At 50.3% G+C, this 21849-nt stretch overlaps 6 protein-coding genes across 6 annotated transcripts; 2 read left to right on the top strand and 4 right to left on the bottom strand.

Annotated features, from left to right (window-relative positions):
* Positions 1-1813: 1813 nt before the first annotated feature.
* Positions 1814-3115, top strand: T069G_00900 (mitochondrial carrier protein domain-containing protein; the record flags this gene model as incomplete). Its single annotated transcript, XM_056168110.1, has 4 exons — positions 1814-2096; positions 2175-2579; positions 2672-2824; positions 2895-3115. The coding sequence occupies 4 exons, from the start codon at positions 1814-1816 to the stop codon at positions 3113-3115; spliced, it is 1062 nt and encodes a 353-aa protein (XP_056033426.1).
* A 931-nt stretch (positions 3116-4046) lies between these two features.
* T069G_00899 (pyridoxal-phosphate dependent enzyme domain-containing protein) lies at positions 4047-6017 on the bottom strand (the record flags this gene model as incomplete). Its single annotated transcript, XM_056168109.1, has 5 exons — positions 4047-4958; positions 5047-5142; positions 5233-5255; positions 5412-5787; positions 5946-6017. 5 exons carry the CDS (start codon positions 6015-6017, stop codon positions 4047-4049), a joined length of 1479 nt encoding a protein of 492 aa, XP_056033425.1.
* Positions 6018-8480: 2463 nt separating this feature from the next.
* T069G_00898 (uncharacterized protein) lies at positions 8481-10392 on the bottom strand (the record flags this gene model as incomplete). Its single annotated transcript, XM_056168108.1, has 2 exons — positions 8481-9266; positions 9322-10392. 2 exons carry the CDS (start codon positions 10390-10392, stop codon positions 8481-8483), a joined length of 1857 nt encoding a protein of 618 aa, XP_056033424.1.
* A 336-nt stretch (positions 10393-10728) lies between these two features.
* T069G_00897 (rab-GTPase-TBC domain-containing protein) lies at positions 10729-12955 on the bottom strand (the record flags this gene model as incomplete). The annotated part of the gene is made up of 5 exons (XM_056168107.1): positions 10729-10986; positions 11054-11925; positions 11980-12437; positions 12500-12640; positions 12822-12955. The coding sequence occupies 5 exons, from the start codon at positions 12953-12955 to the stop codon at positions 10729-10731; spliced, it is 1863 nt and encodes a 620-aa protein (XP_056033423.1).
* A 1008-nt stretch (positions 12956-13963) lies between these two features.
* On the top strand, positions 13964-16927 carry T069G_00896 (RNA recognition motif domain-containing protein; the record flags this gene model as incomplete). Its single annotated transcript, XM_056168106.1, has 5 exons — positions 13964-14007; positions 14071-14361; positions 15599-15639; positions 15693-15856; positions 15920-16927. 5 exons carry the CDS (start codon positions 13964-13966, stop codon positions 16925-16927), a joined length of 1548 nt encoding a protein of 515 aa, XP_056033422.1.
* A 994-nt stretch (positions 16928-17921) lies between these two features.
* On the bottom strand, positions 17922-21436 carry T069G_00895 (fungal specific transcription factor domain-containing protein; the record flags this gene model as incomplete). Its single annotated transcript, XM_056168105.1, has 6 exons — positions 17922-18998; positions 19353-19490; positions 19545-20661; positions 20723-20827; positions 20903-20928; positions 20999-21436. The coding sequence occupies 6 exons, from the start codon at positions 21434-21436 to the stop codon at positions 17922-17924; spliced, it is 2901 nt and encodes a 966-aa protein (XP_056033421.1).
* Between the last annotated feature and the right edge of the window lie 413 nt (positions 21437-21849).

Raw genomic sequence — 21849 nt, 5'->3', positions numbered from 1 at the left:
GGCCGCGGTGACTTGCTATTCGCAAAAGAAAGCTTGTTACCTTGGATACGTGGGTGGCTGCGGCGGCAGTCGTACACGTACCTCACACTACTAGTCTACCTTGCCCCGTATAGAATAGTACCGCATCAGTTTCACATTGGAAATGATAGTGATGGGAAGGGCCTTGAAGGATGAAGGAGATAAATGGAGGACATGGCGGCCAAACTTTTCTTCCCCGAGGCCGTAAAGGTCTACACAAGGAAGCAAGCAAGCAAAAAATGCAGCTAGAACACAGCAGATATGCCAAGAGTGTAGGGAGCACTCGATGAGCTGTTTGCACATTACATTATCAAAAGCATATTTAAATATTTAGCCATCTCGGCCTTTTTCAGTATTGGGCGTGCCTCAGCGCAGGCTGTGAGACTGTCATTTAGCTTGTCCACGTTGCTCGCTTTGAGGGTGCCCGAGAAAGAGAAGAAAAAAATTATAAAAAAAATTAATTAATACATAAACAAGGTCAAATCAAATGCCGGTCTAAGCGGTCAGAAATGGCAAGATTTGATATCAGTCACATATGACGCAGTGCCGTTGCATTGAGATGCAGATACAGCGGTGGATTGTCACTGGCCATGGCCATGCTTTGGCAAGGTTTCAGTCCAACCAAGGCCCGTCATGATAAGCTGGCTCCCGCCTGATGACGTCCTTGAGCAGCAGCCAAACACATGGCAGCGTCTCCGGGCGCAGCCACCAAGAAACGGGCCGCTGTCGAGGCCAATTGAGCTGGATAAGGATATCTGTATGTACTTGATGCTTTGGGGGAAGGTTTAAATGGCTTCTCGTATCTGGGGTATTGGGATCAATGCTTTAGACGTCTATTGGGGGGACTTTAGGTAGGCAGGGTGAGACAAGACAGAAAAAGGTGGCATGTGATCCATGACAAAAGAGACATGCCACTCACTGCTAACAGAGGCCAACCAGTACAGTATGGACAGTATCAATATAACAGCCGGAGCCCTCCCTGGAGCATTGATAATTGATGGCAGCATCAATAGCAGGCCAGGTAGCCCGAGGGGCTGCATTGCGGGGTCGGATGGCGGCTCAGTGCAGCGCTGTGACCTCATGCCCTAGCAGCACCGCCAGAGCTTCCCCACAGCGGCTCCCCGTCGGCATCTGATCGACTCCAAACGATGGGCTCAGGTCGAAGGGCCTAGCTTTTCCCCCCTCACCAGGTCGCCTGTGCTTGGGAATCGGTTCCAGCGTCGTGGGCTGCTCGGGTTCGCCTCATTGCTGCCATCGCCATTCATCAGTGACTGCTGGTAATCGCCATTGGGCGCAACAAGCCGCCTTTGACGCCGTGGGCAACGCTCCTCGAACAACGACAACGACCACAGAGGCGGCGGAACCGGCACCGGCTCTTGCATCTTGCATCTGCAGTCCTGCATCCGAATCATCGCCAGAGACGACGCCTTGGGGCTTGACTCAATTCCATTCCAACCTCCATCCGACCATTTCACCTCTTGGTTCTGAATTCACTTCAAGTCCAGCCCGACTCAAGTTCCGCCCCCTTCTCTCTCTCTCGTACGATCCCGAAACTAAACTCGGTTTCGTCTTCTCGTTCCGACAACCATTCCGACTATTCATTCGCCCCCAATTCTCGACCACCGCTAAAATATCGTCCGCCTGCGACGACAAGCATCCCGGACCCTGCGTTCGAGGCTCTTGATGGACAAGAGGCTGCTGGCTGCTGGCCGTGCTGCGATCCGCGCTCCAGACTCCGGCCTCATACGAGACCGCTGTCTGAACGCGTTGTGACCGGACGCCAATTGCCAGAAGCATGAGCGCGGAGGTCAAGCGTGGTTACCAAGATGTCACAGGTCGCTCCGCAGCAGCCGTCATGCCTCATCCTGGGGGACGAGATCGAGAGCGGGAATGGCCCAACGCGCTCATAAAACGCTACCGCATCGAGGTCGCTGCCAGCACATCCAGCGTCTTCTCTACCCTCGCCGCTTTTCCTCTCGACAGCGTCAAGACACGCATGCAGACGTATCAGTATCGGGGCTTTTTGGATTGCGTCAAGCACACATACCGCACCGAGGCTCTGGCGGGGTTCTTTCGAGGTGAGTTCTACACCCGTCGTCTGGATAGATATAACGTCGTCAAGGCAATGAATGCCATCTGACCTCACATTATTGCAGGTGTCACCGCCCCCATGGCGAGCATCACGCTCGTACGCACCGTCTCCTTCTCGATATACCGCAGAGCAAAACACATCTATTCCGGCTGGATCAAACAAAAGTCTGGCTTCGACATCCACCGCCACGTCAGCACTCCTGGAACATATCCTAATCTCTATTCAGTGGCCTGCTTTGGTGCTGCTGGCGCTACAGCAGGATCTGCAATCACATTCTTGGCCTGTCCGTTTGAACTCACAAAACTCAGCGCTCAGGTTTCTGTGCTGCTGGCGGAGCGTTCTGGGGACTGCAAACGAAGTCGCGAAGTGGCCAAGAGCTATCAGAATAAGGGGACGTTGAAGACTATGGCCAATATCATTAAGCACCGGGGAATATTGGGGCTCTATACCGGCTTCCAGCTACATCTTCGTAAGTACTCTCCAAGGCAGCAATGGCTGATTTCCCGGGTTTGGTTTACCTTTTGCTTCCATGTTTGCTAATCCACGCGATTTTGGGGGCAGTGCGTGATACTTTGGGTACAGCCATTTACTTTATGGTGTATGAGAGCGGAAAACAGCTCGGAACCACATTTGCTGGCGATAGTCCAAATAGCAACAAGTTGGCTGTCGTTGCCGCCGGAGGCCTTTGCGGGCTGGTATCATGGGCCATGATTTGTGAGTATCTCCTGCAAACATATCGCTCCAAAACATTGAACTCTCAGCTAAACGAAGCCACCCAATACAGACCCCATCGACTCAGCAAAGAGCATCTACCAGAGGAACGCCCTTCTTTACTCACGCGGGGAAAAGGTCGAACCGGCCCCGAAGATCGAGTTCTTCAAGCGTCACATGTACCGCGGTCTGGGCGTGTCCATGATCCGGTCCTGCGCCGTCAACGCCATTTTCTTCTCATCCTTTGAAATCATTAAGAAGCGCATCAAGAGCCTCGACGACGAGAAGCCTTGATGAATTGTTTACGAAGCGGGGGAAAAACTGTCGATGCTATTTTTCTCTTTTTTTCTTTACGTGTACAAGCCAATTTCCCCGTCTTTATCCTTTTATTTTCTCTCATGGCCTAGGAAGATGGGCCTCATAGTTAACTTTGCGGCGTTTGCGGTTCTTTTGTCATTTTTCTTCTTTCCTCCCATTTTCATTTCTGTCGTTATTTATTCTGAGCTCCTACCTCCGATTTTTACCAAACAAGCCATTGCCAACGATTCAAGCTTATCCGAAGTATTTGGCATATTATATTACGAGCTCTCTTTATTATGGCAGAGTAGTATTCGTTAGCGCCAAGAGAGATGAAAGTTCGCAGAGGGAAGAGCTGGTTTTTGGCACCAGGGTCTGTCATGTAGTCTTGATGAATATGGACGAGGGAAGAAATTAAATAAATACCATGAAATGCACATCTGTTAAAGCTCTTACTTCGTGAGGACTCCAGAGTGTCTGTTATTTAACTATAATCAACCTGTGGTGTGTTTCATTTTATGTTGAACTAACAGTGGATGACCTCTGTAACCGTATCTTGCAATTGACCGCAAAATATAAAACATACCAATCAACCGTTTGCCCAAGTGTAGGTAAATAGGAGTGGAGAGTACAATTGGGCCGTTGCATAGGCCAAAATTGTTTAGATGGAATACTCGGCTGTACAGATAGGAAGTGTCTAACTAGGATTACCCGCCGTTGAAACCTTTCGTGGCATACATCCCCCTTCCTGAGCGATAGTGTAACCTTTTTCTTTCCCCCGATTTTCCTTTCCGTACCTTATCCTACCAAACCACTAAAGCCAATGCTTTCTAATAGCGATGAGGAATCTGTGACCGTGTAGAATGTAGACGTGATCGACCTGTTGAGCATCTAAGGCATTGATGCAAAAACCAGAGTATGCTGTGACTCAATTGCTATTCCGAGCATTGATAATCTCACGAACTTTCTGCCAGTCGTTACTTACTACAGTTATCTTCTTCTCTCTCTTATCGAGGTCAGCGAATTCTGCCGGCGTCAAACTTGTTTCAACGACACTGAAACCCTCTTCGCCATGAAGTGCTCTTATTACGGTCTCGGAGAACTTAGCTGGGTGTGCCGTCGAGAAAGATATATGTGGAATGCTCGCGTGGGTACGGTTCATTGATCTTTGTGTTGCTGCAGCACCAACCGCGGAGTGAGGATCCAGCACGTATCCGGACTTTCGATATACAGCTTTGATGGTTTCGATGGTTTGTTGATCCGTGACTCGCTCGCTCTCAAAGTCGCGCCTAGCACTCCTAATAACGTCGCGATATACAGGGCCAAAGAACCCTTTCTTGTCAAGGTCCTGGAACCACTGATAAACTTCCTGACTAGCTTGGTTCTGGTTCCAGAGATTATCCATGCCTGCGCTTGATGCAAACTCGCAGGCGAGAAACCATAGCAGACGCTCAAAGTTATAGGAAGTGAGAATATCCATTGCAGGGCTGAGAGTCTTCTTAACACCATGCCCGCCACGGCCGACACGCTGCTTCTCATACCGACCCGTCTTCCAGAAGCGATCAAGGATGTCATTTTCGTTGGTAGCGATGACAAGTTTATCGACGGGGAGGCCCATGTGCAAGGCGAAGTACCCGGCGAGGATGCTGCCGAATTTGCCTGTTGGGATCACAAACCGGACCTTATCGCCAGTCTTGAATGACGCAGACTTCTTGACAAGAGAGAAATATGAGTAAAAGTAAAGCACAATCTGAGCCAAGATCTGGGCCCAGTTTCTCGAGCTGACAAGATCAAAGTCTTCGTTGGCTTGCCTATCAGCCTGTAGGCGACGCAGGATGTTCTAGATGCCTTGAGTTTAGGAAAGAAAATCAAATCAAGGATAAATGCATGCAAGCGTAGATCGGGAGGACAACAGGGTAGCAACCTACCTGACAATCGTCAAAGGTGCCGGCAACGGCCAAGCTGCATACGTTCTCGTCCGGCACCGTGGTGATCTGGGCTTCTTGAACAGGTGAGATTTGTGCCTGGGGAAACATGACAAATACGGATATGTCCCTTTTCCCTCTCAAACCATGAACGGCAGCAGAGCCTGCATCGCCTTTGGTGGCACCGACAAAGGTAAGATGATGTCGGTCTGCTAGGAAGAATTCATCATAAAGGATAAGCGAGTCTCTATGGCCATAGAGAGTCCCATGCCCGCCTTTGTCTCACCACGTAATACTGCTGTACATATACGTGACCCTCTAGGGGATGACATCAACGGGTGGCACGTGGGGCGATATGGATGGCGTACCTGCGATGCTTGTTTTGCCTTTGTTTTTCTTCACGAGAAAATACTCAAGCAGGTTGCCCAAGAACTGCGAGGCGATATCCTTGGAAGCAAATGTAGGGCCGTGGAACAGCTCGAGGAGGTAGTGATTCTCCTTGAGTTGGACTAACGGTGTAACCTCTGGGGATCGAAAGGACGAGTAGCTGCGCGCAATGATATCTTTGAGGTCGGCGGGAGGGACTTCGGAGGGGGAAATGTAAAGGGACATGATCTCGAAAGCGAGCTCTGGAAAGCTAAGGTCTCCCCATGACTCCCATGCAGCAGCACGCGGAATCTCTTCAGGAATGTATAAGCCGCCATCAGGGGCAACACTGTTCAGGACGACCTCTTCAAATGAGAACTGGCACAGAGACGAAATCGTTAGCTGCTAGGATGTTGTCGGAGTTCTCAACTTTTTGCAGAGGGTATGACGTATAAACGGTGGATGGCAGCGAATAAAAAAAATCCGCGCTGAAGGATAGCTTGGGGAAGAAGAGACTTAGGGAAGTGTCTTCATACACCACTATCCTGTCCGCGAGTGCTCAGGTAACGGTACGACGCATTCTCATCCGCCGTGTCGTCTGGCGCCATGGCTACCTGCGTAGCTCCCGAGGCACCACGGTTTGAAGCCCCGAGACGTCAGGGGTAAAGAGATGAAACAGCGCGGTCGAGAGAGGCCTTGGTCGAGGAGCGATACAGGCAGGGGGGAACAAACAAAATCAAAAGAAGAAACTTTTTTTTACTAAGCTTGAGGTGAGAAAAGAGGGCGCGACTATCTGGTAGAAGCTGCGGAGGAGTAGAGACAAAGAGGGCTGTCTGTAAGTCAAAGCAGGGCCACTAACAACCTACTAGTAGAGAGATATCGATCAACTTGGCGTATGACCAGGAGTACCAGTACGGCGCCACAGCCCCCGGACAGGTCGCGGCTACATGGCAGGTACTCATACACGGCACAGGAGAGGCAGGCCAGGGGTTCGTACCCAATACCAGCCAGGGTTGTCGCCTGCCATCGTCAGAGACGCCATTCCATCTGTCCAAAGGTCCCAGTACACACGTACACACAGGACAGTCGGCTTGGGCGTGGGGCAAAAATCTTTCGGCACCGTCTCTCTTCTGACCAGTGGCAGCCCCTCCCGCGTCCCCTTTGTGCTTAGTGCGGGGTGGCTCTCTTTTTCATATCCTTGGGTCGGTGACAGTCTGCGGCTGCATGTGCCTTGTGCCTCTCTGCCTCGTATGTATTAACCATGTAACCCTTCGGGAGCCCAGCTTGAGCCGGTATCTCGGCGGGGAGTTGAGAAAAGCCTAACGCGCGCATGCTGCGAGCGAGTATGCGTCCATATTTGGATTTTTGCGGTGACAAGGTGCCAGAGGGTTGCGCGCGCTTCCAATATGCCCCTGGTCGACTTGCCCATCCCATGGCAAGGTGGCCAGCCCTAAAAAAGAATCCAGTAGATAGTCAACGGAAACCACGCCGTGTGCGGATCCTGGTTCGCGGTCAAATCAATGCGTCTGGGGCTCTTTCGTTTTCACTGCCACCGTCTGATGTTTGTGGTTAGAAACCGGGCCCTGGAGCTGTGAAGAGTTCGGCTGAACGGCGCGTTTTTGATATTTCCTTCGAGTCCCAAACGGTAGGTGGTGGACCCAAAGAGAGAAGAAGCGTAAAAAGTCGGCTCCGAGACCTGTCGCATGAGCACTTCTCATGCCTCTTCTCTCCTATTCTAAGGAAGCAAGTCTGCCACCGTACTCGTACTGACACCGGTCTGACATGGATTGCTTTAGGCCGTTAGGCGAGTTTGTGGCTCGGACAGTCCGTACCATTGGCCGTGTCGATTGAGGTTTTAGCAACTAGCCAAAGACCCGCAACAATAGCCCAGATAGCCCCAAGAGTTTGAAGGAATGTCCACATGTCTAGTTCATCGGGAGAGTTGAGACTGCTGCTAAGGCTTATTGTTTGCAGCTCATTCAAATGAGAGCCATGTTTCTCGGGGCAAACTATGGATAGTTTGAACTAGTGCTGCAGTGTAATCGACTTTCCATGGTCTGGGGCTAGCCGAAGTCTCCAAGTGTTCCATCGTGGGTTCATCGCTCGGAGTTGATGCGACTGAAACAACTGTAAGAGGAGTCGCACGATTCCAGACAAGGGTGTTTCAAACGAACAGATTTAGGTTGCGCGAACAATCGGTATGCAGGCTGGCGCTGGCTGATGCGTGCTTCCAGCTCATTTGATGAGCTTTTGTTGTACGTAAAAAGGCCGGTAAGAAGACCTTTCCCACGACCGACATCCGTATGATTTTCGCCAGTCACAGTTGTTTCTACAGTATCATGTCATATGAATTTCCCCACTGCCCGACTGACCACTTGTTTTTTTCGCATCGGCCCCAACGGGAGAGCACCGTTTGGACATTGACATGACCTTGTCGGATTTGTTACCCTGAACTTTGTTCATTTCACATTGCCGCGACCGCGGACGCAACCCATGTCTGAGAATGACGTGAAAAAGTGGCGCTTGCTCACCAGTCTGTTGTAGCCATGCAGGCTTTCTGCATATCCGAGATGGGCCTGGGTATGGAGAAGGACCTGGCCTCTTGGATTCAGCGCCAATTAAGCACAGTGACGTTGGTCATGCCCAAATGCCTACTAGGCACCTAAGCTATCTCCAATAGAGGCTTATCCGCCTTTGCGGCCATTGGCTCATCGTGTCCCTTAGCAGCCTTTTGCGAGAAGGTGTTGCTTTCGGCCACTGCACACCACAGCCGTAACCTTGTCCCCCATGTGCAAGCATCTCGTCGTCCCCATCTCTACCCAACGCGTATGTACATGGCGTGGAATCCCGAAAATTCTACTTCTGGTGATGATTCGTTCGTCATAGTCTTGGCGGGTCACACCAACCACCGCACTTTTTCTTCTCGAGAGAGAAGGAGGCGGCTCTTGATCCAGGGAGTAACCGCTGTGCTGTATCAGTTATTTCGATTTGGTTAATTATAGATGTGACATATCCACTCGCAGTATATTCAGATACCATGCACCTTTCTTGTTCCTGTCGTCTGCTTTCCGTCATGGTTTGCGTACAGACTTTAGCAGCGGGGCAATCTTAAATCGCTTGCTCAGCCCAACCCTGTACAGGGGTTTGACCATCCCTTGTGCCGAAGATCCCTTCTTGTCACCCCCCGATTTCTCTTCTCTCCCTCTTGCAGCAGGTTGCTTTGGCCCTTTGGATTCGTCCTCGTCCTGTGGCCTGTTAGGAATGCTCTGGCTGGTGGCATGATCCTTCGGGTTTTTCTGGCTGCCTGGGGCTGCCTGATACCGGACACGCTCCGTGTCGTCTGCCGCGGACGAGGCGTCTTCGGCAGCTCCCTGCTCACTTGGCATCTCCACTGAGCTTTGCTTTGCGGCTATTTGGATATTGTCCCCATCATTCCTAGCTGAAGCCTTTTCTTGACCCAACATGGCTCTCGTATTTTTGCTAGGGACAACGGCAGAGACGGGAGTGGCGGCGGGAGGCGGGGCACCGTCTACAGCTGTATCACTCGACTGTTTCTTAGGTCTCCCTCGTTTCTTCTTCTGCAGCGCTGCATCTGGTGTTCCATCAGCCGCGGCCGATACAGGACCTGCAGCCTGTTTCATTGGCAGGGGCTCCTCTGTTTCTGGAGGCTTCTTTGGACGCCCCCTCTTCTTCTTAGATTTGGCTATTGGCGTAGGATGTGCCACGAACTCGGCATCACTCTCCTCCGACTGCAACTCTCGTGGTGGGGGCTGATGAGCTGAAGAATCTCTTTCGTCACAGCATTCCTGATCGGGCTTGGACTCGAGATTTAGGCCAGGAGAATACTCCAGCTTGGACTGCAAAATTTGATTAGCCTTTCATGCGTGATGCCCTGGTTGCCAGCCCACTCACAGTAACTTTGTCCAAACCGGGTGTCAGGGTAGAAATGATGTCGGGGGATGAATCCCTTCGCGTGGTAAAGCTTCGGTACTCTACTTTCTTCGTAGCCGCTTCCTTGGCTTGCTCCCCAGGAGTTACAGTGCTAAAATTATGGCTTGAGAGCATTTGACTTCGAGGGGTGTTGACATTGGTGACCGTTCCGCTGGAGCCAACAGCATACTGTGTCTGTTGCTTCAAGAGCAAATTGTTGTATTTTGGAGCATCGTTCGATGCTAAATTCATCTCAATATGGGATGACGGTTGGCGTTCTGTTGGGGACGGTTGTATTAGATAGAATGTTGAATTGGCGTCAACAGGCAGCGTAGGGAGCGGGACACTGGATGCTGCCGCCGTCTCCAGTTCCTCATTGATGATATCCTTGTTACTAGAAGGAAACATAATCAAATTGACGTCGTCTGTTGCCGAAGGTGTTTCCCTAGACTCGTCTAACCGTCTCCGTTTGTTGCTTCGGCTTTCCACAAGTTCATGGTTATCCCAATGGCCATCTGAGAGTGTACCCTTGGTAGTAGATGATCCATCTTTCCTATACGATTGATCTGATCCTTTCGATTGTTTTTGCAGAGGTTCGGGAGCTTCTGGACTGCTTGGAACTTCCCAAAGGTCCACCTTGCCAGCCTCATTTAGCTTCTGCAGTGAAGAGGGAATCTGAGCCAGATCCACCGAAGGTCTTCCTATCTGGGTGTTTTGAAGCCTCTCCGTATGAAGATCTGTGGCTGATGTGGTGGATGAATGATAGAAGCCTCTGGTGGTTCGTTGAAAGGGAACATCAGGGATGGTCATGGCTGAGCTCTGGTGCGGTGCTTCGTCGAAATCCCGCTGTAGCTGCTGGGCTCTCTCAAAGGCGGCTCCATTCTGCTCATTAAAGACTTGCTGGAAGAGAATCGAATCAGTTGACGCAGTTGCAAGGCTTCCATGTTCAAATGATCGTGTTTGCGCCTGGGGAATTGTTATAGCTGGAGCGGCAGCAACGTGCTCGTTTGAGTCACTTTCGTCATCAGAGTCAGCAATAACCACTGGGCTCATACTGCTAATATCGAGCAGGTAAAAAAATATGTGAAAAGAAAAAAAAAGAGAAACAATCCACCACCACCTGATTGTAAATCTCCGAGCGCTTTACTTGGATTCTGCAGGTGAGGCTGCGGTTGTCGTTGGGCGTAACGCGGTCTGACGTCCACTCTAACGCGCGGCCACGTGACCTCTTTGTCGCAGAGCTCGTATCCCATTATCCCTTTAAATGGCACGAATTTCGTAGAGTAAATGGCATGCTATGGGTACGGAATAGAAATGGAGACGCTACTAATCAAATGGGTTGTTTATTAAGGCTAATCGCTTTACCAGATTGTAGTGCGCCAATTCACGCTATAATTGTAGATTCGGAAGCAAGGGACGCTGCGGCTGGCCCTTCAAATGTGCTGCAGAGCCTTTGTAAAGGCTTTGCCAAATGAAGGCTTCGCTCAAGAGCAACTCAATATCCTTTTCCGTCCACGCCTTCGTGGGAAGGCTCTGTAGAAACATCATGATTTCCTGGAAATCCATCTTTACTAGTTTATCGGACCACTTTACGAGAAGCGCAGCGCAAACGTAGAGGTGGAATTCTGAGAAACCCTGTTCCTCGGCCTGGGTATCCTGTCATTAGCTGGGCTGTCCGGTAGATTAGTAGGTAAGTGCTGAGATATGGACTTACGAGGTATGTATCCCACATACGAATCGTGTTCTTGACGCTGATCTCGCGCATAAGGAGACAATTCATCCACCGAAAGCTAAACTGTATGAACTCAACGCCCTCGTGCTCAAGGTGCTTTGACAAGTTTGAATCGATTCTAGCAGTTAGGTCGCGCAAGGCTGTGACCTGTCTCTGGATGCCTGGCTGTGCGACAATATAGTGATCTTGAATGCCATCAAGAAGTTTGGTGAGGCACCAGAATGAGTCAGCTTCCACAGCATCCAAAACTGATTTAGGCAGTTGACCAGGATCCATGCCCGTCTCGATATCGTGGTCTGCAATGTAAAGCCCTAAGAAAACTTCCCAGAATGGTGTTACCAGGTCGTTGATACCCTGCACGTATCCGCTAGCAGGATGCCTGACAGCCCAGACATAGAGGATGCGTTCCAGCGACCTCTGTGTCGCCTCATAACTATAAAGCTCAATGTGAGGGTTTGTCCTAGGAATGTCGATGCTGATCTGGTGCCAAACAGCTTCGTCCAAGCCTCTCGCTTTTCCGGCAGAGGAACTGTTGTTACTTGCCCCCCCTCTTTCAAATGCCTGCTTGACTCCGTCTAGATACTCCTTTCTTTTTCTCTCCAAGGTCGCAACACGCCGCTCGCTGTTCGTAGGGAGATAACTAAGAAGGAGTTGCCAGGTCATGGCACGGACTTCGTGTGGTACGCCTGACCATGCCAGTGTGCGAAGGTCAGGGAGTGATATCGACGATGCTTGTAGTAGTCGTTTGAACTTATTTATACGCGTTATACGGGAGTTGATTGCATCGGCTTCTTTCTGCGGTGCATTGCTAGGAATAGAAGGGTAGTTGATCAAATGAAGCGCATTTGCCGGATCTTTTCAACGAGTTAATAAGTCTTGTTTCCAATTGGTCAAAGTTTCGGCCTGACCTTTTAATATGTCTTTATACTGAGGTCGGAGGATCTTGCCCTCACTTTTCTTGGGCATGGGGTAGGTTGATGCTGGACGTTCAGCTGCGATATCTGCGCTGTTCGAATACCGTCGGCCTTGAATTCTACCAAAGGAACCGTCATTCGCGGGAGATAGAGTCTCCTGGTTCAGAGACGACTTGTTCTGAGTAGCTATTCGCTTCGACCTTCTCTTCATATTTGAAAGGCTAGGGAGCCCAAAGTCGTCTCCGTCATCATCTTCGTACCCTAGCATTTCATCCTCGTCCGCCTTCCAATCATCGTTGGTATTCGACAGGAAGTTGATATAACTCTTGAACGGCGGCGAAGTGGAGCCCATGCCACGTTGTGGTGGTGGAGTGGTGTCGGCCATGCGATTTCTCGAGGACGACGTCGAAGGGGGGGTTCTAGGACGAGGCGAAGAAGAGTTGGAGAGGTTTCTTTGTCTCAAGTCAGCGATACACAACAGACATGACGGGTCAGTTTGCGGTAGAAGGCGCACAATGAATCGAACTTGAGGATATCCGCATGAGAATACGCGGCCCCAACGACCAGATTGGAGCCATCTCGGCCAGCTGGGTTAGTAACGTTCCTCCTAGAAGAGCCGTCTCGTGGCGGCGGTCTCCAGAACGGCGAGACTGATCTGTACCAAGGAGTGGCATTAGCGAAAAGAGCGAAGGGCTGGGGAGGTCGAATGGGGCGATGGAAGCATACTCAGACCGATCTATCACGTAGAGCAATTGGGCTTCAGTTAGTAACAAGTTCCATTGCTCTGCTTTCAGGGCGCATTGCCCAACGCGACGGGAGGATTTCAACCAACGTACCGACCTGTACCATCTCCTGCGGCTGGAGACCGGCAGTTAGCATCACCACTTATCGCCAGTTGCGACACAAGGCCGAGGCGACGTCGACTTACTGCATTGACCGGCTTCTTGCCGCTCCCAGAGGACGACCACATGTTCACGAATGGTCGTCGAAAGCGCAAAGGTGAGGCGTCATTATGCGGGGTGTTGGGTTAACAGATACAAAGCCAGCGACTATGCGAAACGAGCTGGAACAACTCGGTGATGATCCTCGTTCGAGTCTTTGTCTCAGCCAAGCTCCATTTAGGCAGTGTGGCCTGGTCGGGTACTCCGTCCAAAGTACTTGTAGCCATTAATGCTAAGTTCCCTGTTGGTACAGTTGGATGGATCTGCTGGTACAGGAGGCAACGCGCTGAGGTGCCGGCGCTGAGGCGGGGTAAAGGCCCTGTAAAGTCGCTGAAGGGGCCCTCGTAGCGGCAATACGCGCTAAAGGCTGTACGTTTCGCCTGCGGGTGGCGAGGCTGCCGCTGCTGGGTACCTGCGGAGACTTTTGGCTCGTACTCTACTTACGTGTACTTTTACACTAACAGACGGTAGTGATTACACCAGCATCTCCAAGTTATATCTCTCAGTACTAATTTGTAATTTTTGTATTTTACGATGGTATACGGCCAGCCTTGCTTCACGCAAGGGGCAGAAAACAGGGTGCAGCAAAGTAGTTAAGGGCTATTCGAAGCCTCAATTCTTTTCAAAGTTACCTTCTATCAAACTGTAATTTTTTTAAGCCATTGCCGCAGTTCTGGTGAGAATCATAGCCCTCGCTGTAAGACCATCAACGAACTCTGTACCTGACTTAGTCAGCAGCTGCGTAAGGTAGCAAGGCACAAGGCCTTCAGTCAAGCTTTCCTAAGGAGCAACTTCGTCCTCAACCTTCCATCTACAATTGCTACGCCATTACCCCAACAATCCCTTTGACTTCATCGCCCGGTTTGGCATCAAAATCACCTGTTATTTACCATTTAGGAAAGATATTTTCTTAACCAGGATACTTCTACGGCGGCCGATTCCTACGTTTTGGCATTGCTAGAGACCCAGAATCGCGGTGTCGGGTCTTCTCGCCTCACGTTAACCTTGTTTTCATCTCCCACCACACCATCTCCATCATGACCGAAGCGGAAAACTTCGAGGACGATCTTTTCGCCGACCTGTAAGGCTATTCAGTTTCTCCGGAATTAGTTACCTGTTACCATACTAACTTGATGATCTTTAGCTACGAAGATACTGACGCAAAGCCTACCGCGCCGGTCGCGAGTGCGGTCCAACATACCGACACCAAAGCTCATGACCAGCCCGAACCGGCTGCTGCCCCTGCCCCTGTTGCTGATGAAGACAACACCGGCTACGATGCGATGAACCAAGATGCAGACGACGATGAAGACGATGTTGACTTTAACCTGGGAGGAGGAAACGCTTCAAGCAGCACACATGTGATGCCGCAAGATGATATGCCAACAACTCCTCCATACGGGACTGTTCATAAAGCCAGTGCCAAGGAAGATGGGTGAGTTCCCCCCCGTTCTGTGAAGCTATATAACACTCGGTGCATGATATTTTCTTTCCCACATTACCTGCGACAAGTGTCGTCAGCAATGTTGCAATGTGATGATAAGAGGCTACCAGCCAGCGCGTAATCCTGCATCCTGCAACCACATAGTGGATATACATTTTGCTTGGGGCAAAATGGCTGGCTTGATTAGATGAGAGACCAATCAGGTTCAGCGGTGGGAAGGCCCTAGTGTCTACCGGAGAGCAAAGTGCCAACAAGCATGAGAGTTCATTTGGGGTATCCTGAATCGCCTGGAAGAATACATTGAAACGCCCTCCCAAGTGAGAAAACATTCTCGGGGAAATGGAGAAAAAGGAAGCGATGGCCTTTCGCCCGTCAAGAAGCTGGAGGGTTTCAAGCTTTGATAAAGTTGAGAGCAAGATGACCTACCGACGACCATTTCTTCCAATTCCAATATGGGAACTCTTGTCTTTATAGCTCTCGGTCACAGAGGTCTTAAAATAGCCCACGAGAGCATGTACACACTTCTCGGGAGGCTGTAGCAAGATTGACAGCGGGTAGCGCTTAGGGTCAACTCGTACCTAGCAACAGACAGACAGTCAGAGACAGAGTCAAACGATAGCACAAAGACGAAAAAGACAGAAAAAAAAGAAAGGAAACAAATTCGACACTTGTCTGGCACCTTGCGTCCCTCTGCAATCGCTGTCATGCCATTGGACATCTCATCAAGCATTGCATCGCAGTGGGGCCCATGAACCGCCATCATTGACAACTCTTGATATAACCTCAACTTCGCCATTTCGCCAAGTAAGAGACAATGCTGGGTCCGTATCGCGTCAGATATTCTCGGGAGTCGGTCGCCTGTCATGTGGCTCTTGAGGCTATGCGCATACAAATTTTTAAAATATGTCCTCTTTTACAACAAGCAACAGGGGCAAGCTCACAGCCCGGCGGATATCTGCGTACGCCCTCAGTTGGCTGCCCTCTCCAAGCCATTCGACCTGATGACAGCAACACAATGTATTCGACGGATTTGACCATGGCTTCCCATTTATACGCCAGAGAGAGCTGGCGGCTGCTTCATCTCTCCTCTCACCGTACCGCTGAAATTTCTCATGCTTAATCCCATACACTGCTACTGCTATCACGAACTGCTGTTTCTTTAACGGATTATTTACATGAAGGCAATAATATTATGTCTATGCTGGCTGCTAACCATTTGTTGATCTAGGAAAATGTTCATTGGTGGATTAAACTGGGAGACAACAGACCGTACGTCCTGACTTACGCCATAGGCGAGCTTTGAGAATGCTAACAGTTCATAGAATCGCTACGAGATTACTTCTCCCAATTTGGCGAAGTCGTCGAATGTACCGTAATGAGAGATAGTAGCTCCGGTCGATCACGAGGCTTTGGTTTCTTAACCTTCAAGGATCCCAAAACTGTCAACATTGTCATGGTCAAGGAGCACTTTCTAGATGGCAAGATTGTGAGTTTACTTTCCTGCTGGAACCTATATCTGAGACTGCTTTTTGCTGACTTGAACGCCTAGATCGACCCCAAGCGGGCTATTCCTCGCGATGAGCAAGAGAAGACGAGCAAGATTTTCGTTGGTGGAGTCAGCCAGGATACGACAGACCAGGAATTCAGAGAGTACTTTGCCCAGTTTGGTCGAGTGGTTGATGCCACCTTGATGATGGACAAGGACACTGGCAGACCCCGAGGTTTTGGGTTTGTCACCTTTGAGAGTGAAGCTGGCGTGGATGCTTGCATCAATGTGCCGCTCGAGATACATGGGAAGCCCATCGAAGTTAAGAAGGCTCAGCCGAGGGGCAACCTACGTGAAGAAGAAGAGGCAGCTAAGCGTGGGAAGTTTCGAAAGGGCGAAGAACAGTCTGTTCAAGGTGGCATGGGCCAGCAGATGGGAGGCAGCAACTCGGCCATGACGCCACAGCTGATGGCCCAATATTTCCAGCGTATGCAGCAATACTTTGCCATGATGCAGTCGCAGATGGCCATGTCGCGAGGCATGCCCATGAACCCGGCCATGTGGCAGCAGATGCAACAAATGCAGCAGATGCAGCAGATGATGGGTCGTGGCGGTGGCCCTGGACAGAACATGATGGGCCAGATGAATCCTCAAATGATGCAGCAGATGCAACAGATGCAACAACAGATGATGCAGCAACAGCAACAGGGAGGCGGCCAGGGCGGAGACGGCTACAATGGCTATGATCAGTACCAACAGCAAGGTCCCCAGGGCCCTCATGGCGGCCGGCGAGGCGGTCGTGGGGGCTATGGAGGCGGCGGATATGGCATGGGCGGAGGTGGAGGGGCTCCCACTTCTTGGGAGGGCATGTACGACGACGTGCCACAACCTAATGCCAGCCAGGGGTCATCTCGGCGTGGTGGAAGTGTTGGCCAGGGAGGCACGCCGGATGCTCAGCACTCGCCACCAGCGAACGCCCCAACTGGGCCTAAGAATGCCGGAAAGCCTGGTGCAAATTACCGCGGCGGAGGTCGTGGCGGAAACAGAGGCTTCCATCCCTATGCCCGATGAAACCAGCAGCCAGCAACACTTGATGGCTCATAGTTGGAACTATTAGGTGAACGGCAGATTTGGCGATGAAGAAAGCTCAAATCGACCATCTTTCAGCCGATGGACCTTTTCGTCACCACGCCTTTACTGAATGACGGAACTTGTATTATTACTCAACACCGAGATGAGAGGGGGCCGGAAAGATCTACGAAGTTGGGGCATTAACCCCTGAGGGAAGGGGAGAGAGAGAGGCGGCAAATTTTACATGGGGGGAAGGAGGGGAGAGGTTCTCTCTTTATTAATTGCTCGCAAGTTGAACGGTTTTGTTTAGCTGCTCAGGGGATGGAAGGGGGGAATGGGTTATGCATATTTTCTTATCGTTTCTTCTTTACTATTTGAAAACAGGATTCATTGTGGATCGGGAACAAGAGAAAAAAATTAGGCCAACTTTGTCGAGTTATTGTCAGTCAAATATAATATATGGAATTAAAATGATATTAGAATCTGTGTTTCTTTCTTCTTTAGCTACAGTTACACGGACGGTAGGGTGGATGGATGGATGGATATACTCGTTCTGGATAGCTGTACTTCATATCACCTTATATAAATCAACAAATTTAGACATCTACAAGGCATTGTTCCACAGTGAAAACATCTATTAAAAACACTCAAGTTATCAAATCAATATCCCATTTCCATCCTTGCTTCCTAAACCTGTATGCTTCCTACCTAGTACCCAGTTACTATATCGCCACGCCTGCTTCCCGAGGTATCTCATACCAATGAGCCAACATTTGTCGCTCACAAAAATGCTCTCATGCGCCAATAAACCCTTCATGCATCCTGCTCTTGAGCTAAGTGAAACTCCTTATGCTAAACCATTATAAACCAAAAGTCATGGGGAGATGCCATATTCATGTATATCATAATAGAGAAAGAAAAAAAAGAGAACATTTTTTGAAAAGCCAAGAAAAGAAGAAAACAGAAACACAAAACAGAAACAAGACCACTTCCCTTAAAATCGTCTATAGTTATCACCCTCCTCTAGCTTCTTCAAAACACCAACAGCATCGGCAAGCAGAATGTTTCTTCCACCCAGACAGTCCTTCTCGAGCGACGCGCGCGCAAGACTGACGGCGCCGGAGCCGACCTGTTTCTCTTGCTCGGACATTTGCTGGATGCGACCAGGCTCCATGTCCGACATCTTCAAAATCCACTGGATGGCGGCCCTCCGCGTCGGCGCCTTGGCTTCGGTGCGGCTGATGCCGACATGTCCGAATGCCCAGCAGATAAGAGCGCACACGTAAATGCCCCAGAAGTCAGAAATCTCCTTCTGTTGTGTGCGCTGGAACTGAGGCGGGATCGAGGCGCTTCCGTCCTTGTTAACACACCTCTGCAGACCGAGGAAGAGCTTAAGAGCCCGAGCAGCAAAGGCAGCCGCAACAGCAGCACTGCCAGAGTCTCGCCACTTCTCCAACTGTCTCTGATGTTCCATGAAATCGGTGGCCTGCAGTACCTTCTTGTTGAAAACCCAACTGTCACCAGACACTGATAGCAATGTGTGCAACGGGGTATAATGGAGAGCAAGATGCGACATTGCAATTGGCGAGTATGGGAACAGATTCATGATCCTGAAATGACTCATGCTGATACTAGATGCATCATCCAAGAGGTTAATCTTCGTGAGGGATTGTCTCTGGGGGAGTTGCAACACGTGTGCGACCAGGAAGAGCGAGGCGTCAAAGGCCGGGATCGAAGCAATGTCCGCGGCAGAAATGGTCTCGAGGATCGTCGTCCCGATAGTCGCTGGCAGGGCAGGTTGAGTAACGTTGCTCCATTCTTGGAAGTTTTGCGCGTCCCATTGGAGCAGCGTGCCCATTGACAAGGGGATTGGGAGTGTCGCGGGGTCGGAATAGTCCAGGCCGAGTACCGAGACACGAGGCTGTTCTAGGAAGGACATTGCATGGACATCGAGTAAGAAGCAGGCAGACAAAAGACGTCTCTTTGACTCCATATGAACCCACATCCTCCATTGCTGAGAGGCGTCGCAGGGCCCCAAGTTCGGCGGGAAAGTAGATTGTGCGTGAATGACCTGCATTTAAGGTGCGAATGAGTATAGTTTTTATATGGTATAATCTCCCCTCTCCAAATACAGAAACGCCATGAAACGTAAAGGTGAACCTTATGGAGAGAGGTTCAAAAGAGAAAAATAAAAAGAAAAGAAAAAAGGGGATAGAAGAAAAATAAGGGCACATCACAGTCGTACATGTGAGAAAAGAAGAGCAAGAGCAAAGAAAGAGAAAGGAAAAAGAAAAAGGCCGTTAAAAAGAGAAATAGAAATTCATAACACATGACAAACATGAAGAAGAGAAGAGAAGAGACGTCCACACACAGAAATCCAGTGGTATGTAAACGTAGAAACCAATGAAATCTAGGCGGAACTAACCATTTGATACAATGCCTCAAAGCGAGGCGACGGCTGGTAAGCCTTCTTGTTCCGTCCCCGGAAACGAGCATAGTATTCGCACAAGAGTGTGGCCTGCATGATTGGCAGTGGCCATTCCGGGGTACCAGAGTTGGTATACTAATAAACACATGTTAGCTGCTGCTCACAGACTTGATTTCATTATTCTCTCACAATCTTTGCCTTGTCCATAGCATAGGTGTGTAGCTGGTGCCCATTGGCGCGGTGCTCCTCGTGCTCGAGGAATTGAGTGGCGATGGCTGCCATGGCACACTGAAGAATCTCCAGATGCTCCTCGGGCATGTTTGTCGGGTTTTCAAATGTCGGCTTGTGGATGATGGGGTACATGGAATGGACTTTATCCCAGTATACCTCGATGTAAGTCGGGATCATGCTTCGAATGCCATGGCTCAGAGCTGTCGGCATCAAAGTATACAGGCCAAGAGCATCTACAGGCTCACGGCTACAAGTGCGAGGATACATCATACGATCCGCAGGCAATGCAGCCGGTGCCGCGATCATAGTCTCTGCAGACTGACCTACAATCAGTTGTGGCGGAGACATGCTACGGACTGTAGTATCAAGCATCTGATGTGGGCTGTAAAGGTTGGCGCTGTGCTCGTAGCTAGGAAACGGAGCCCCCAAGCTATCCCCGTATACTGAAGAATAGAGCTGTGGAGGGGTAGCTCCATAAGTGAAGGAGATGGGATAGCCATTGTCTGTGATGACGGGGCTTGGGGATGTTGTATAAGACGGCATCTGTCCGCTCCACTCTGCGTTATGAGCCCGAGCTGAGGACTGTTGGAACTTAGAGCTACCAGATGCCGGCGTCGAGTAGGCACTCCCTGAGGCGGTCGATGGAATGCCCGAGCTATCTGTCCAGGGAATGTTTGGTGGTGTCGTTTCAGACATACACAACTCTGGAACTTGAGGATTCAGCACACCCAGCCCAGTAGGGCGGGATTCATCGTAGGGGACCACCCGGGAGGTTGGCATCTGTACGGCAGTAATGGGGTCAACCACACTCATATCCGCCATCTGATATGCATGTGTGTCTCGCATGTGTGGTGATTGCATTGTGTTTCCTTGTGGTGTTGACTTGTTGACGGACGACCAGTGACCTGAGACAATTCCTACGCTTGGAGCCGGTGTGGCGGCAGCTCCAACGCTGTAGGGAGAGGTCGCTTGTCTCGTAGGTGCTGGCGGGGAGCTGCTATAAGGTCGAGAAGGGCTGCTGCCGGAGCGTCGTCGTCGTGATGAGTCTCTGTTCAATTTGCCCTCGTGTTCGCCACTAAGTTCTAATAAGCACTCATTCCCTGTGGTATATGTTGGAGATGAAGAGAGAAGCTTACTGTCTCTGTAGGTGTCGATCTAGAAGGTCTTTTCGGTAAAAGACCTTCTTACAACCGGAGACTGTGCAACATAATTCGGGTGGTTGATGGCTCAACTGATGTCGTCTGAGAGATGATAGAGTAAGCCAGATGTTCGGTGTGATGAACAAGAGAGAAGAGGGGTAATGAACAACAACATACCTCAGATGCTCAGCTCTGGTAAAGGTCTTATAGATGAACCATGTTAGTATATATCTAATATGATAGAAGAGTAAAGAGTCGATGAGATGTAAATACCTTTGGAGGCCGGCAGACATCACAAGTATGAACTGGAACACCCTTCTTGGCCCGACTGACTCTCCCAGTAATGGGCGTCAGCTTGACAGGGTGATCCCCTGAACCGGTTCCTGACATGATGGGCCTCATTGCTGCTCCTGTGTAGTACGATGGATGGTTCTGGCTCTGTCCGTAGGAAGAGTCCATGGAATCAGTGCTAGTGTTGCTGCGTCGACGACCGCCAGGGTGGCTGTTATATCCCAGGGGTGGCGCTGCAGGGTGGAGGATGTGAGGAGGAGATGTTTGCCTTGAGAGATCCACCGGGATATTATATCTGGGCATGGGGACGGAGAGATCTTGATCAATAGAAGTTCTCGAAGTCGGCCTCCGGTCTCTTCTTATGGAGTGCGAGTCGACGTGGTCGTCATCGACATTCATAATGTTCCTGAGGCTCCCCATTGTGGAATATATCAGACCAAGAGAAAGATGAGACGGCAGATAAATAGAGTTGAAGGAAGAAGGTGTCTGGGAGTCGTGGAGCACAAAAAGTCTATCTTGGTATACACAGCCCGGAAGGCTGCGAGAAAGAGTTGCTAGTGACGTGACGTGAAGTGAAGTTGTCAAGATTATGGATTATAGGGCCGGAATCTCCAAAAGGCACGGCAAGGGGAGAGCAAGGGTATGTAGATGGTGTAGGAGAGAACGGAACTGGTCGACTAGAGGTAAACCAGCGTAGCAATCGAATGGGGTGGGAAGCAAAGTCGGCGACAACCTAGCCTCAGCCTCGCCGGGTTGAGGTAATGTCCCCAGTAGCGATGCGACCTCAGAATGCCTTTGAAGAGACAAATATAGGAAGAGAACAAGGCATTATC

Source organism: Trichoderma breve, chromosome 1 (genome assembly GCF_028502605.1).
Source record: "Trichoderma breve strain T069 chromosome 1, whole genome shotgun sequence".
Lineage (NCBI taxonomy): Eukaryota > Fungi > Ascomycota > Sordariomycetes > Hypocreales > Hypocreaceae > Trichoderma > Trichoderma breve.
Note: the sequence above shows the minus strand (reverse complement) of the source record. Positions and strands in the feature narration are given on the sequence as shown.